The sequence below is a fragment of the Trachypithecus francoisi genome, unplaced genomic scaffold (genome assembly GCF_009764315.1).
Source record: "Trachypithecus francoisi isolate TF-2019V2 unplaced genomic scaffold, Tfra_2.0 Lachesis_group18, whole genome shotgun sequence".
Taxonomy (NCBI): Eukaryota; Metazoa; Chordata; class Mammalia; order Primates; family Cercopithecidae; genus Trachypithecus; species Trachypithecus francoisi.
Window position 1 is genome coordinate 59526204 of NW_022681463.1, and position 16837 is coordinate 59543040.

Here is a 16837-nt window from a genome sequence, read left to right on the forward strand (position 1 = left end):
CTTAGTGTCTAAAATGAACAGAAAATGATACATGCCATTGGTGAGCCAAATGCATCCACCTCCAAAAGCAGGTAATAAAGAGCTTTAAGATGGTCTTTTAGCTGGCTGATCTATTTGTATGTGCCTTATCGATGCTATACTAATCTTTACAAATTAATTTTCTTCATATTCTACAAAGAATGATGCTATTGCCAAATAATTATATCTAGTGACTATAGCTACTTAAGTAAATATTCTATGGAGGACTTTAACATTTCATTGATACAGAGTAAACTTGTGATGTGTGTCCCTTCCACAGTTCCTCCTAATTGCAGCATAGCCAGACAGAGAGCTTCATTTGAATGACTCAGTACTGTCTGAGTACTCTCTGAGTACTGAGTCCCTGAAGTACTTTTATTGAAGACTCAGTGGTCTTCAATAAAAAAAGAAAAAAGATTGACCAGTATAACCCTGGTCAGATTGTTCAGGTAACTCAGTTAACAGCTTGGTCTACTTGAGAGCAGTGAAGGAACGGCATGGTAAGCATATGGTTTTCGCTGTTCTTAAAAGTAAAGTTACTTTTATTATGTAATGAAATTATTGTATTAAGTAGTAATGTCAAGGTAGCATACCTTCAATTTCTATGTTAGTAAATATCACCAAACAAAAACTATACATATTCTAAGAGCAAAATGTAATTGGCTTAGCACTTCTTTGTACCCTAGGATCCTTGTATAGTACCTAGTGCGTAAATGGTCTTCAATAAAAAAAGAAAAAGCAAGCAAATAAATGAACAAAAGAATAAATATGCAAGTTATTTAATCTATAACAATAAATATAACCCATAAAGATCTTCTTAGCTATGAAAAAGCAATGCACTCTTCATGATATATGTTACGCTGCTGGAAGAAAAGTAAAATTAAAAAAAAATAAAAGTCTGAACCAAAAGAATATTACACTAGTTTGAAATTTAGAAGATGTCACTCAGTTAGTGACATGGCAGATATATGGGATGTGTGGATTAACTGAGAAAAAAATGCAACAACCAAATCTAATTTATAAAGAGTAATGTGTATTAGAATGTACCTAATTACTTTTCCAACAAGATAGTAACCCTGACACCATTCCTTTTTAGTGTTTACTCCTGAGGCATCATAGCCCAAAGCAAACACATAGTATGAATGCAATAGATGCTTATTAAATGGGGAGGAGATTTATTATTGTAAAATGCCAAGATAAATATGTGTTTACTTTAAAATATCATTTATACATATTGTATATATTGGATTCTGTACTATATGGAGTTTCAGGCATTTACTAGGGGTCTCAGATCGTTTACCCTGCAGATGAGGGAGGACTACTCTATTTGCTTTCATCAGTCATGTAAGATTATGACAGGACTTATAAACTTACTTTTCTGAAATCCTCTGGGATCTTATGCAATTATCTTTATACTAATTGCAAATATTAAAAACCACAAATATCATTAGGCTATGAACCCTTGGTAATTATTTAACTAGTCAATTTATCTAAGCTATGTGAAAAATTGCGAATCCACTTCTATTGAGAAACTAGTGATATTATCAAGTATTTATTTATTTATTTATTTATTTATTTATTTATTTTATTTATTTATTTTTTGAGACGGAGTCTCGCTCTGTCTCCCAGGCTGGAGTACAGTGGCCAGATCTCAGCTCACTGCAAGCTCTGCCTCCTGGGTTTACGCCATTCTCTTGCCTCAGCCTCCCAAGTAGCTGGGACTACAGGCACCCGCCACCTCGCCCGGCTAGTTTTTTGTATTTTTTAGTAGAGACGGGGTTTCACCGTGTTAGCCAGGATGGTCTCGATCTTCTGACCTCGTGATCCACCCATCTCGGCCTCCCAAAGTGCTGGGATTACAGGCTTGAGCCACCGCGCCCGGCCAAGTATTTTTTTTTAAGTCTTATTTTACTGTCAAGCAGATAACTAGCAAAATGAGCTGTGATGCCACAGTTTGCTTTTTTAAAATAATCATGATCAGGGTCCCTGTGATATGCAGTGTGTAACACATCCCTTCTGTGTTAATGAATTCAAGGGAAGGCAACACCACTATTAGTAATAGTTTTTATTCAGAGTCCTCATTTTCCAGATAGGTCACATTAAACACAGCCATTGAACAATAGCGTTGAGATAAATCCATACAATGTATGCTGCTTTTGTTGTTGTCCTTGTTCACCAATCACTTGGTGCAGCTAAGAACCTTATGGAGTGATGGGCTGATAATGGAAATAGCCAACCTGCAAAACACTGGGGCCAGGACAGTCAGACTTTAATCAGGTCTCATTCAATTATATTTCGAATCAACACATCTTGATAGCCAAAACTCTCATTTGAATTAATGTTCTGATAAATGCTGTCTGTTGTCAAAAGAACATAATCAGACAATTATGACTGGGCATATATTATGCCAGACCTGTCTATTTGTCGAACTCAGTAACTTCTACTCTATTAGATAACAAACAGCTTTTAACCTGGTTCTAAAAAAGCATATGCACTATTACTACATGGCTTTTTTTATGGTGCCATATTTTAAATTGAGCAATGTCTAGATCCTTTAAAGGGAAGTCAAGTTTTACAAGATTTCAGCTAATTTTGGAAAACAAAACAAGTTAGTTTCTCAACCAGGAATTCAATTAACCTATGGAGTAGTGAGCCAATCTTTGTCTATTGCCTGCAATAAAGTTAGAAGTGTCAGGTTAAGAAATAGCATGAAAGAATTCTTTGAAATTGCATGATATGTCTCTTTAATGTTTACTTTGGTATAGGTATAACTAACACAGATTCTCACTACTTTTAACTCTGATGAAAAGGTTATTTTGTTGCTTTTTTTTTTTTTTAGTTCATCTGTAAGCAATTTTCAGAAGTTTGGGTTTCTTACTGAAATTTCCATGAAGTGATTTTTTTTTTCCTGTGCTTAACTTCAGTTACTTAAAGACCTAAAAGACCTAAAGTAGTATCACATCACATATTTTGTATGTGTGGGATATTTTTGAGGGGTTAGTACTTGAAAGATGTGAACTGATATTTTTTTCACATTCTAAATTATGCTAAAACCCCTTCAAATCTCACTGTTTACTCATGCATCACCTATTAGAGCAAGTTTCTCCCTAAAGGTGTGATTTTGGCATCTCATAGGCTTCCTTGAAAGCCAAGCACCAGAGGTCTGTGATAAAGGCAGTTGCCAGCTAAATGAATGAAAGCGAGATTTCTTCAATTCATCTATAAAAGCTTAGAGTCCTGACTGCTGTATTACCACCAACTTGTAAATAAATAATCACTATTAAATACAGATAATGTGTTAAACAGCTAACACTAGTAAATCACTGGTGACAGAGAGCCTAAAGGTAAATCCCTCACACATTGGCACAACCAATTCTTAAAATCTTATGGTGTTTTAATGTCCTCAGACACATATAATAAATTGAACAACTGGTTACTTAGCATTAAGAATGTTTAAAAAATAAACCCTACTCTCTTTGCTGATTTCATTTACATACTGCTTTAGATTTTACTAAGTGGTTATCTGTCTAGTAAGAGAGAGGCAACACTTGGTAAGACTAAATGGAAATCAGTTTTCCATCAAATTTCAGCTATCAAGCTAAATCAACCTGTAGTCTCCTGGCAAAAATAACATCATATAACAGAGACAACACATTTCAGATACATAAATTGTCCAAAATATAGAGAGTCAATTAGGTTTCACATGTACAAGATCCCTTCTTTTCTAATTTAAACATTTATGAGTAATAAAAACCAAGAGTAGAGCTTTGGAAAGGCTGTTACTAGGAACCAAAATATAGTTCTCAAGAGAATAAGGCTGATGGGAGTTGTCCACTCTTCCCTCTCAAAGCAGTTTTGCAAACGAGGTACAGTTTAAAATATTGATGGCATTTGATGAAAGTATTTTTAGTAGAAGTTTTTAAAGTTTAAAATTACAAAACTTAATTTAATTCAATGTTTGTTTTTGCTTTTGTTTTTGTTTTAAATATAAGACTTTTTATGACATTTATGCTGTTTCTACACTGGCTTGGTGGCCAGAAGAGAAGGCACAAAATTCTCCACCAGTTTGCAAATAATGCATTTTTCTGCTCCAGTGCTCAAACAGCCTTTATTTAACTCAGCACCACATTTTCTAAGGTATGGGCACAAAACTGTTTGTCATGAAGCTGTAAAATGCCAAAAATTTTAAATGCTGAAAGAAAATGTCAATCAAGGCATTTTCCCATCTGCTGCTACTTCTGCAAGTGCTAATTTTATTTTTCCCAATTCCTGAAATTTGAGGTTTCTTAGCCTCATATGGAATTAAGTTTGAAACTCACTAAATGTCACAAAAAAGGTGTAACCAAATGAAGGAATAGAAGGTGTATTGTTCTCAAAGGACACCAACAAAAAGAGGCAGAAGAGCACTGAGATAAAGGAAAACATTTTGTTAAGACACAGACCTCTTGAAAAACACTACACAATGCAAGTAACCACTGCTGGTACATACATGCATTAAAGCATTTTTCATGTTTTTGAAATATAATGGGAACACACATCTGAACCACTTAAAATACTTTGAGAACCAGCTGATGGTATAATATCTACATAGGCAGAAGCTGTATGTTATTGAAAAAACATGAAGAAGTTTCAGATATTGGTACAAATGTTAATTCTTGTGATTTAGTATGACTTTAATAAAATCTTCTACAAGGACTTGCACATAACCATGACTGATGGATGTATTTTTTGACCTTTCAGTTAGCTCCATCAGCTCACTCAAACACATTTTGAACAGATTATGTACTGTAGTACTTGGTAGACTATACATTAAACAAGAGACTTTGCTCTGAGGCACTGCTTCCCACACTCCATGGGGAAAAGGAAGCAGGAAAAAACAAAACTCATAGAGTTCGACAGCTACCGAGGCAACACTTGCCATTTACAATATAAGCCCAAATATTTTTGCAACACAACTATATATTAATTTAATAAAATACACAATATAGCTCTTATACACTCAACAATTTGGCTCATATGCACTGAATCTGCAATAAATCAATAAAAATATGTCATTTGATGTAAACACATTGAATCTTCTTACATTTGCACATTTAAATGGTCATGTGACTTGTGTATGTCTAAGACATTTTCAACTTTCCTGAGCTATTTTAGTGTCCACAAATGAATAAAACATATTAATCAAGTTAATTTTCTCTGAATCTTACCACTCAATGATAACTAATTTTTAGAACTTTTCTATGTCAAATTTAAAACATACTCAACATTGTTTAAATCTTTGTTGGACACTAAAATGCTAAATAGGCATTTTAAATCTTTAAATTTTCTTCTCCTTTAATGACGTGAAATTAGTCTACGTGTGTGCAGGACAAAATGGACTATATCTTTTTACATTTAACTTTTATACGACATGAGATGTCTTACAAATGACCAAAGGTTTTTTTTTGTTGTTTTTGTTTTTGTTTTTGACTAATGATATGGAATGTTCCTTGTGTTTATATGTGTGTCAGGTAACTTTATACAGAAATGTTTACCACAAATATGTGTTAATGTTTGGTGTAGCTTGGACTACTGCAAGGTCTTTTCAGGACTTTCAGTAGAAGCCTGTGATGACTGCTAGAAATCCACCACAGATCACAAATTATGACCCTGCTTTGTATGGGGTTTATAGGTAAACAGTTAAGTCAGCATAAATCACGGAGGACAGTCTGAGAGTGATCAGAAATACTTCAATTCTCACACTGCATACCTTCCTAACAGATTGTCAAAGGTAATTGTTCTCATCCTCCTTTTTCTTCTCTCCTTTTTCTTCTATTTTTTTCTTTTCTCTTTAAGCATCAATAATTCTGTCCTAATATAAGTTTGGTCAAAACGAAACCATTGTTATCTCTGAAAAAGAAACAGCAGTGGAAAGAACATACTTGTGGGCACTTCAGATGTTCACTAAAAGCCTTAAAGCAGCATTGGTCTTTCTTCATCCCTGTAAAATGGGTTATCACCAGGAGGAATCATCTTTAAATCAACAGAAGAGACAAGAAAATGCCAATGCCTTTTTTTTTTTTTTTTTTTTTCACTTTCTCACAGCCACAGGGTCGTTTCCCCTGCAGTCTTGCAAAAGCTTATCAATTTCTCTCACAACTTCCTCTGCATCCACGGACTCTCTGCCCAGATCCCTGTTGGGGTGGTCAAGCTGCTCAAGAACAGCACCCATCTCACTGGAATCCCGGCTGGCTCTGGAATGCACATCCGCAAAGACCCTTGCCATCTGATCAGAAGCCATGAAGGGAGGGTCTCTTGGTTGCTTACTAGGCGACAGATACTGACTGTCAGTGGGCAGGTACTGACTGCTTGCTTCAGCCAGGGCTCCTGGTTTTGCTTCACAGCCATCCAGGGAGCCTTTTGTTGAGGTGCAAGGCTCGATGCATGCCTTGGTTGGGCTGCTTGATGCTGAGGGGACCTCTTGGAGGAGAGGGCTCAGGGCACGTTTGGCTTTTAAATAAGGTTTAACGTTGGCAATGAGAATAGTGTGCTCTCGCTTGTCTTTTCCAAATGTACAAAAAGTCTTTTTCCCAGTGGGATTCACAGTTTCGTAAGTCTCAGTCTCAACATTAGCTTCAACTGTAGGTACAAAGAGATTTGTGCGGTAATCTGCGTTTTCAGCCTGATTGGCTGCAGGGAACTGTGGCATCCAGCACCTGTCAGAATGACCAAGCACTCGGCATTCATCTGTGCAATTAACACACTCTTCTGGTTCTGCAAAACAAAAGAGAAAACAGCAAATCCAATCATTAGGGTTTTCTTTAAATTTCTACAGAGGCTCTGATCAGCTCTCAATGGGCTTGCTTGACCTCTGGTCTCTTAATTAAAAAGGAAAAGAAAACAATAATTAAAACATTTCAGGATGGTTGCATAAACCTGCTGGTTGAGACAATGGTTTAATTTAAGCCTATTCTCTAGATATTAACGAATTCCCATAGCCTGGGAAGAAGTAAGAGGTGGCCATTGGAGAATCATTCTCAGTAGAACAGATCATCACTGTAAACTAAACTCCTGGGGATATCAGTTAGTCTTTGTTCTCTATAACTCATCCTAGAAACAGTGAACTTCAAAAAAGATTATCAGTATTATTTTTTTCAAATCAAATAACAGGGCAAAAACTGGATTGTAAACTTCCATAACAAATTCTAAGCTGCTCTTTAAAAAATGTTTTATCACTATTTTGCTTGTAATTGTTGTTTGGATGACAGTCATGAAATAAAAGGTTTCCTTTAAATGCTTACTTTTCCTACTGAGAGTGGCAAATGGAATTTTTTGTCAGAATGTATTATGAATAAGCTTGTCAAAAAGTGCACATTCCTATTTTATTAGATAGGCTTATGGATCATGTAATCAGTTTTCTGTTCAGCTTTTTGTTTTTGGGTGTAAGTAGGTAAAAATGCATTTACTCAACAGATATAGTTCAAAATGAATGACAAGTCATGATTTCCCATTTTAAATAATAATACTTTCTGTGAGAATTTTTACTTTTTTCCTTTGCCAATAGAGAATCTAAATAAAACATTATTTTAATGATCTCTACTTCACAGATGCTGAACGTGGAATATGAAAAAAAAAAAAAACCTTAATTATAGAACAGCTGCATACTTCCATTGACCCCAATAGTTTAAGCCATAACTTTGAGCTATATCTTCCCAGTTGTCCCTTTCTTCAATAAGTGGTTGTGCCTATTGTGGTTAATGATTGTTTTTAAATCAGAGACTTTTACTTTTAGGAGAGGATATTTACAGTTTACCTTTACGTAATGGGAATAGAAGTGCCTACAGTTTTAGGCGCTCTTGGGATTTGCCATTTAATTGATGCTGGTTGATCCCCACAAATTTAGAGTGTCCTGTGCAAGAAAAGACTTCCACATGAAAGATGTATTTAAAATAGCAGCAAATGCAACAGCATTGATAAATTTGTATATCACTTCTCAAAGCTATATATGAAACCTAAATTTATACTTAAAACATGTAAATAATTATTTACATTAAAAAGCCTACAATCTGTTTTATCTCAAAAGGTTTTAAGATAAAATAATTTCTTAAGAGATTGAAATTTTGAAGGAAGAAATCAAATGGTGTCTTGACAGAACAAAGATACTATACTATTTATTCACACCTGCGAAACATAAAAAAAAATTAGGTATCTTTCTTCTATTTTAATTTTGTCATTTTTTAAAAGAAATGTTTTCTTATGAGTAAATTAAATATTCACTGTTAAATTTATTATGCAGGAAAGAATGCTGAAAAGTAGTCTCACAGTGCATCTACTATCTACAAATTGAAAGACTGTTAGACAGACATGAAGAGCAGCAGAAACTAGGCATTAATTTTATTCAGAAGCCTCTATTTATGTATTTAAATTAGAGCTGAAATTTTTTAAAAGGGGGTATCAGAAATTCAATATTGGCCCAGCATGGTGGCTTATGCCTATAATCCCAGCACTTTGGGAGTCTGAGGCAGGAGGATTACTTGAGCCCAGGAGTTTGAGACTAGCCTGGGCAACATAGCAAGATGCCCCTCTACAAAAATAAAAAAAAAAAAAATAAATTAGCCAGGCAAGGTTGTGCGTGCTTCCCATCCCAGCTACTCCGGAGGCTGAGGCAGGAAGATGGCTTGAGCTCAGGAAGTCAAGGCTGCAGTAAGCTGTAATCATGCCATTTCACTCCAGCCTGAGTGACAGAGTTAAACCCTGTCTCAAAATAAATAAGTAAATAAACACGTAGAAAAGCAAAAAGAAAGATTCAATATCAGGTATCAGTCTATGTTTCCTTTATCTACTCTAAATAGGAATCATAAATATTACCTTATTTATATCTGTCAGTAAATGTTAAAAAAATATATAATATCATTTCAATAAATAGATAGCTTTCAACAAATTTTATCTTTCAAAAAGAAGGAAAATTAGAAAACTTTACAATTTATTTCACTCAGTAATACTTTGTATCTTCTAGCATCATTTATTTTTTTAAATTCATTTGTAACTCATACACTGTCTTCAAAATATGCTAATGTAGCTTCATATTTCATATTGACCAGCCTTTCATTGTAGCTATTTGGATAGCTAACACTGAATGAATTCAATATGAATTTAAGAGAGAGAAAAAGAGAATAATGCAGACGTATGAAAGTGTAAATCGACCTTGAATTTGAAACCAACAACATAAAATTATTGTTTGCTTGTCACTGCTGAAAATCTGCAGCATTTTACTTAACTCCTTTATGTCACATCGTGGGGGGTACATTTTGAGTATTGATTACGATACATTACAAGCTGTTCACCTTGTGATTAGACTATAATTTTGATGGCAGCAGTTCACAGGCAGTGAAGAAAATTGAATGGACACTTTTGTACAAATAGCAGAAACTATGAGCACGAAGTGAACTCTAACTGCTAAGGGTCAAGTTAGAATTTGTGAGAGAGGAAAATCATTTTTGAAGAAACATAAATAGATGAATAGGTAAATACAGAAAGAAGAGACAGATAATATACAATGAATGGTTGGACAAAAAAAAGACAAATGGAGAAAAGGAAGAAAGTAGAAAGGGAAGAAGCAAAACAAAGTGAAGGGAAGGAGGGAAAGGAGAATGAGAGGAACTCAAGGGCTGCGGGGAGATGAAGGGAGAGTGGAGTGCGGAGGGAGAAGGAGGGAAAGCTGCCACAAAGACATGGTATGTTTAAGACAAGAAAAGTTGTATTAGCAGTATTTCTGCCATGTGTACCTTCTACTTTTTAAAATGTGCTCAATAAGTTAAGTGTGTATAATAAAATTTTTATTTTTAAATTTTTTATATTTATATTAAATACATTGAGGGGTATTTACTTAAGCCCTACAGTTCTAAGGTAGATGGTCAAACTGCTCTCTGTACTTTAAGGGGAATGGATTCTGGAATAGATATGTTGAATTATAAGCTGTGGAAATGAAAACAAAAGCAAATTATTTAGATAGCCACCATTTCATATATTCAATATATACACCAGAAAACAAGTCCAGAAATCCTGAACAGAAGAAATCAAATCAAAAATAGTCGACCCAATATTCACTTTTTTCTTTTTTTCTTCAGGTTCAATCTGGGATTACCAAGAGATTATTTAGTTTTATTTTCCTACTTTCCTCAATATAACATGATCACCCCTTCACAGAATGCATCCCTTGCCAAGAAACATAACAAAATCTAAATAGTATGCAGATGAGAGATACTCACAGATAAGCATGTTTATATTGCAGAAAGAAAACAATTCTAAAGTACACAAGTTGGAACTGTGGGCAGTTCTGCCTATATTAGTCACTGTAAACTATAGTGTTTACAGTTATAAACTATTAGTTTATAGTGTCTAATCCTTTAAAAGCATGATTCCCTGAAACATCATGTGACATTCAAATAACTTTAAACACTTTTTTAGTATTAAGAATCACTTTCTATACTCCTGTTGCTGCATCTGACTATTATGCAGGCCTCAAAGGGAAGTATCGAAATGCAGTAGCCTTAATTAGTTCAATTGTGCCTCTTAATTTATATGACATTTCTGTAAAACAGATGAAGTAACTCAAAAGACTATAGTACTCGCAGTTTACCTGCACCGTAAACCACACACACACACACACACATGCACACATATTCATATTGTATACAAACCTTTATTTTTATGTTTGTGATAAAACTTAGCTTTTTCCAAGACAGTCTAAAAATTCATTAATAAGATAGAAAATCTTAAATCCATAACCTATGCATTTATGAACACCGCAAGCAATTGCCGTAAGAGAAATACAGGTGAATCCCAGGAAGTTCTAAATTCATGATATAAGAGGTACAAAAATAAGATAATATTTTATTATTATAAATAAAATAATATTTTACATATTTGTTTATATATTAACAAAGTTTATATATATATTAATGTACACATATACATCTTTCAGACTAAAAGCATTCATAAGCAACATTTTAGTCTTCCCGTTTGCCACAAGCCTTGGTGCAAAATCTATGATAAGATCAACACTTTAACTGTCTCTGATTTTGAATTTCATGTAATTAAAATGGATTTGGACATAAAGATACCCGAAATCTGCATATTCATATTGGCTGATAATATCTGAAGCTCTCTATCTTTCTCTTTTTTAACCTACACTAAGCAGTTTAACAGCTTAATCTTAAGGATATCAAGCAAGCAATCATTTTGTAACAAAATATACCTTCAGAAGAATTAAGCCATTGTGAAATTATTCTAAATTATATCTATGTGAGGAAAAAATACTTAGATAAAAACATCAAATTATCTGCTTTTAAATTGTTGGGGTTTTTTTTTTTTTTTTTTTTTGAGACAGAGTCGCACTCTGCAGCCCAGGCTGGAGCGCAGTGGCGCGATCTCGGCTCACTGCAACCTCCGCCTCCCGGGTTCACGCCATCCTCCTGCCTCAGCCTCCCAAGTAGCTGAGACTATAGGCGCATGCCACCAGGTCCGGGTAATTTTTTTTGTATTTTTAGTAGACACGGGGTTTCACTGTGTTAGCCAGGATGGTCTCGATCTCCTGACCTTATGATCCACCCACTTCGGCCTCCCAAAGTCCTGGGATTACAGGTGTGAGCCACCATGCCAGGCCAATTGTTGGGTTTTAATAGTCTCTCACAAATGTTACATAATTTAATTTTACAATATGTTTTAATTGTATAATGTCACTATATCACAAGAGTGCATAACCATTTCAATGATGCCAAAAATTACCATGTATAAGATGGAAAGTTGAAACCAAAGTGTTATTAAAATCAACCAAGATTAACAAAGATAAGTGGGCCTCAGTTGAACATAGTTACTGTGGAAAGTTCAGGAAAAAACACTTGTGGGTTCTGATTCTGTAGTGTCCAAACACAGGAAATATGCCTAGGAACCAACCAAAAAAGTCTTACTTTGGAGAGAATCTACCTCTTTATTCTATTCTGTCTTGCTCTCAGGCAGAAATTTGTCACAAGTCAGAATTTTAAACTTGTTTTCCCTGTCTTCAAAGCACTACAAAAATAATTTGTGACCACTTAGGGAAATTTTAGAGAGCATAAAAGGATGTCCTCCCCTGAGTTTCACACTTACTTAGTGCCTTGGGAACTCACATATTTGTACATCTGAAAACATGCATATAGTTTTCAGCACAGGAGTTTCCTATGTGCATTTTATAATGATGAGATAAATGTCTGTGTCACAGACACTTAAAAACCAAAATCTATAAATCATGACATCAATAAAGTCAGTCTAAATTGTTGTGAACAGGGGAAAAAGACATTTCAGAAAGTTATCTGTGCTTTACGATTGTCAACCAAATGGTCTTATTTCTCTTTTGTAAACAGATTTAAATAGAAGTCATACTCTTCTATTACTGTGGTATTTGGTATCGTTTCTAACAGCATCTTAATATTAGAGTTGTTTCCAAGCAGACAACTCTATAAATGGAAGTCTAGTTTTTATTTGTTCCCATTATTCTTTTTTTGTTTCTAATTTACCTTCTTTCACCAATGTAAGCTTTCATAATACCTAATTAGCTGTCTGGAAAATCAGAAAGCAAGCACTCGTCTCTATTTATGGTTTGCACTAGTGTTCTGTAGATTAATTCTGCAGAATCTAAGCTAAGTACCCATCACAAATTCTTGATCTCTCTGCAAACCAAGCCAAACCAAGACCTTTGGCTGGAAGCTCATGGGCAGTAATAGTTTTCAGTTAAGAGGCTTTAATGGTATAACAATACCTTGATTTTATGGCCTTTTTCTTTCTTCAGCACATACACACAATTACCCACACATGCATGTGCAAACACTTTCCTATGACCACAACAAATTGCAGTTTATCCCAATATATTCTAACATAGAGAAAACATCAATGATAAATAGATAAATAGAAATCTAATTGGAAAATCGTCCAACATACTTCTAATAAGATGGATTTTTCTTTCAGTGAGTTGACATAATTTACCACATTCTGTGAACTGACACTTTTCTAACATAAAGAGTTCTTTCTTTTTATGGCTATGTTGATTACTATTCACTTGCTTTCTTTTCCCATCCTATAAAACCTTTACACTTGTTTTAATGATAGAATGAATCATTCCATATAAATGGTACCTTAACAATCTATATTCATACACATTATTATTTCTACTTATGACTTCTATGTCCCATTTACCTGTATATTGTTAAAAATAAATATTCTGTTCTCACTATCTGACTATAAGGAGTAAAATTTTTGCTTTCAATATTATTTCTAGAGACAGTTCTGGATAAGTAAGTTGTATCAAAATTATTTTTTCCTGTGCCAGATTTTTAAATGGGCATTCTAATATTACAAATTTCCCGGAATTTTTTTCCTACTTCCAAGTTTTATTTTAACACCATTTTTAATAAGCTTGTTTTATCCTTTATGCAGGGAAGAACAGGGTTGGGTAAGAAAAAATGTTAATCGGAGAATCCATCGCTTGCTTAACTAAGCTACTCTTCTATAGCATTGTATTTCCCATGTGTCTCACTTGTACACAGGGATACATGTTGTTTCTTAATCAAGTAACTAATATACAGATAAATAGATATAGAATGTCTTTTGATGCTTTTATTTTTTAATGTAATGAGGAAAATATATCTTGTTATGATACGCTTATTTCATGAAGCTGCCTGTTCACATGTTGGCAGTGATATAACGAGGAAAACTTAGACATAGGACCCCAGGAGCTAAAATTATTTTTAAAGAAATCAGTCCCATAAAGAATTATAAATTTAAAATATAGCTCAAATAATAAAAATACTATGAGAAAAAAATGTATACATTCTGAGGAGTACGCACTGCTAATCTGGCTTCCAGAATTTACATTGTGAAGTGTCATTCTATCTGCTTTTGATAGCAGAGAGCACATTTTGAAGAGGAAGTTGTTATAATACTATCAAATAGTCAAACCACAGCAGCTTTGAAGTACCAATCCTCTAGCGTGCACCTGCATCACACAATGCTTTTGAATGTATTGCCACGGCTGCATTCAGACACCAGAAATCACTGTCCTATATCATAAGCAAGTGAATCCAATCACAGCTGGGTATTTGGAGCAGTTTGGAGCATTCGCACTTACTATTCAATGCACCTGCACACCTTCAGGGATGGTTTTAAGTGTTTGTGACCCTTTGGACATAGTAAAATGTTTACCAGAGTGGAATTTTCTGGCATATATATTGACCACACGTAGATAGTGCTCTAAGGTGGACAGAACTTAAGACAAATTGAAATGAAATATGATAAAGAATAAATGCAAAACAGTATTTCATACGGAAGTGCTAGGACTACAAAACAATGAGAATCTAAGCCATGCATTGGGAATTTATGGCACAAATATAATTTGTGTCCCATGGCATGCCACTCTGAGATTAACATTGAAAATTTAACCTGTCCCTTCCCTGAGTTCCCTTCTGTAGGCACAGCCATTACCTGGGGCAGCAGCAGATGCTTGGAAGCAAAGGCACAGCTAAATGGAACCATCTTTTTCCTAACAGGTACCCTGAAGAGAACTGGCTGAAGTTCAATACTATACCACTAGAAAAAGGTTTATATTCACTTTGAGAAAAGTGCGCTGGCAGACACTTTCAAGGAAAAACAATACAATTCAAATGTCCCACCAGTGTAAAGACGGCTCACATTTTGTGGGTGCATTAGATATGTGTAGTTCAGCAATTACTTTAAAGAAGTTACACGCAATAATTTACAAGGTAAAAATGCATTACACACCTCCCACACTTTGCTGAGGAACTGAAAGTTTTCAAGGAGGGGTATCTTGGATAGAATGTTGTAGAATGAGTGCTTTGTTGGAGACAGGCCTGTGGTAAATAAACCTACGTCTATCTACTTTTAAAATTCTGAAGTTTGTAAGACTATCTGTCTTCACCGATGAGTGTAAACTCTTATTGGAAACTAAAAAGTAGATATGAAATCAGCTACATGGGAAATATTCATGATCAATTACATTTTGAACTATGTCATATGAATGTCAAGCATCAGAAATACAGAGAAAAGTATAGGTTGTAATCTTGTGAAAGGCTTTATGCAAGAGGTGGTGCTTGATCTGTGATTCAAAGGCTGATCAGGGTTTCAATAGAGAGTGGGGAGCAGAAAGAGGGTGGTCCAGGTAAAGAAAGACTAAGAAAAGAAACACACCTCACATGGGAATGTGCACTTCACAGGGCAGTTACAGACCAGCTTTATAGGTCAAAGGACTTAAGCTGCAATGGCAACACTTGACATAACAATGAAGAGAAAATTTGCTAGGATCTGAAAAAAGAATGGGAAAGTTCTAAATAAAAGACCAAACTTAATGTAGCAGTGTATCATATGTCTCAAAGATTTTTGAATTATTTGGGTGGTTGATTGGAAAGATATCAGACACCATTTATGAAACTACAGAATTGGGATGAGCTGTAGGGTAAATAGAATCCAAATCAGCGTTATTTCTAAAAACAGATATCTGGAGTTTTTGGCTTAAGCCAGAGTATCTCCAACAGACATAATAAGACCTGAATGATTCGCTGGAATAGGCATTCCAGTCCTCAAATTCAGCTTTCAGCTTTCATCTCATCTTGCTTCTTCTAAACTAAAGAAAGCCTTAATGTACATTTAAACTGGTATTTTACATTACCAGCATAAGTTTTGCATTTTTAAATTCTTCATTAGAAAATATTTCTTTTTCCTATATCTACTTTGTCTTTTTTCCCTCTTCCTCTAATTTTCTATTATCATTAACCAAACATAACATTTCATATGATAAAATATTTGAAATATTCAAGGATTATTTTAGAAGACCAATGGAGAAAATGGAGAGTCTGGAACAAAGGAGATTCTTCAGGTATTCAAAAGAGAGGTAAAAACTGTATCAACAAAGCCAAGGGAACAACAACGCATAAGATGGATGTTGAATCTCAGAACACTTTTCAAATTTGACACACCATTCCATTGAAAAGGTTTTTGATACACTATATAAAGAACAAGAAATTTTAAAAATTCCATTTTTTTCTAAATAAGCATTTATATTTTATTTGAAGATAATGTAACAATTTTCCCATTGAATTATATATTACAGCATTACTCTGCATTCCTTATTATTTTTTATCTGTTTACCTGGAGACCCTAAAGTTCCCTGAAATCACGATACTACAGTATATTCTTCAGCATTCCATTCCTTGAATATATGACACACTCAATGTACACTTCTGAATTTGAACAAAATGCTTTAATTGATGGAAAGCATCATTCAATTAAAAGTTATCAAATACTATGGGTAGCCTATAATCAGAACAACTATATACTTTATATATTACTCATTTCATGACCATTCATTTGTGAGCCTATATTGTCAGTTTTCAGAGTGATCCCAGGACCAAATGAGGTTGTACATTATAACTGTCTATTGCTGTGAGATACACATTATTTACAGTAACATCAGATGTCTGTTAAAAACAATGTTTATATAGAAAATATAAAGTTCTCTATTTATTATTAAGGATACCATTTTAAGTTATGAGATAAATAAATCCTGCCTGACATATATTCTACTTGAACTTGGAGGTCAGAATAATTTCCCCTTAGGAAATTTTTTAAACCAGTGACACTGTTATTGAAATCAAAGCCTATAGTTAAATAATCACCTCTTTATAATTTTAAATTATGGAAAACAGTGAGTATCATGAAAACTACACCTCAGCACCTATAGGTTTCTCTCTTCTCTGCTATGTTTGTCTTTTTTTTTTTCTCTACTGCATTGCCG

General features: G+C 34.3%; 1 protein-coding gene across 1 annotated transcript in view; it reads right to left on the reverse strand.

The window, feature by feature from the left end:
• Positions 1–2068: 2068 nt before the first annotated feature.
• Positions 2069–16837, reverse strand: part of PCDH17 (protocadherin 17) — a 95807-nt gene continuing 81038 nt past the window's right edge. Inside the window, exon 4 of the mRNA XM_033177603.1 lies at positions 2069–6771. Coding sequence (XP_033033494.1) covers positions 6089–6771 — 683 coding nt within the window. The 3' untranslated portion in view covers positions 2069–6088. The remainder of the gene's footprint in view (positions 6772–16837) is intronic.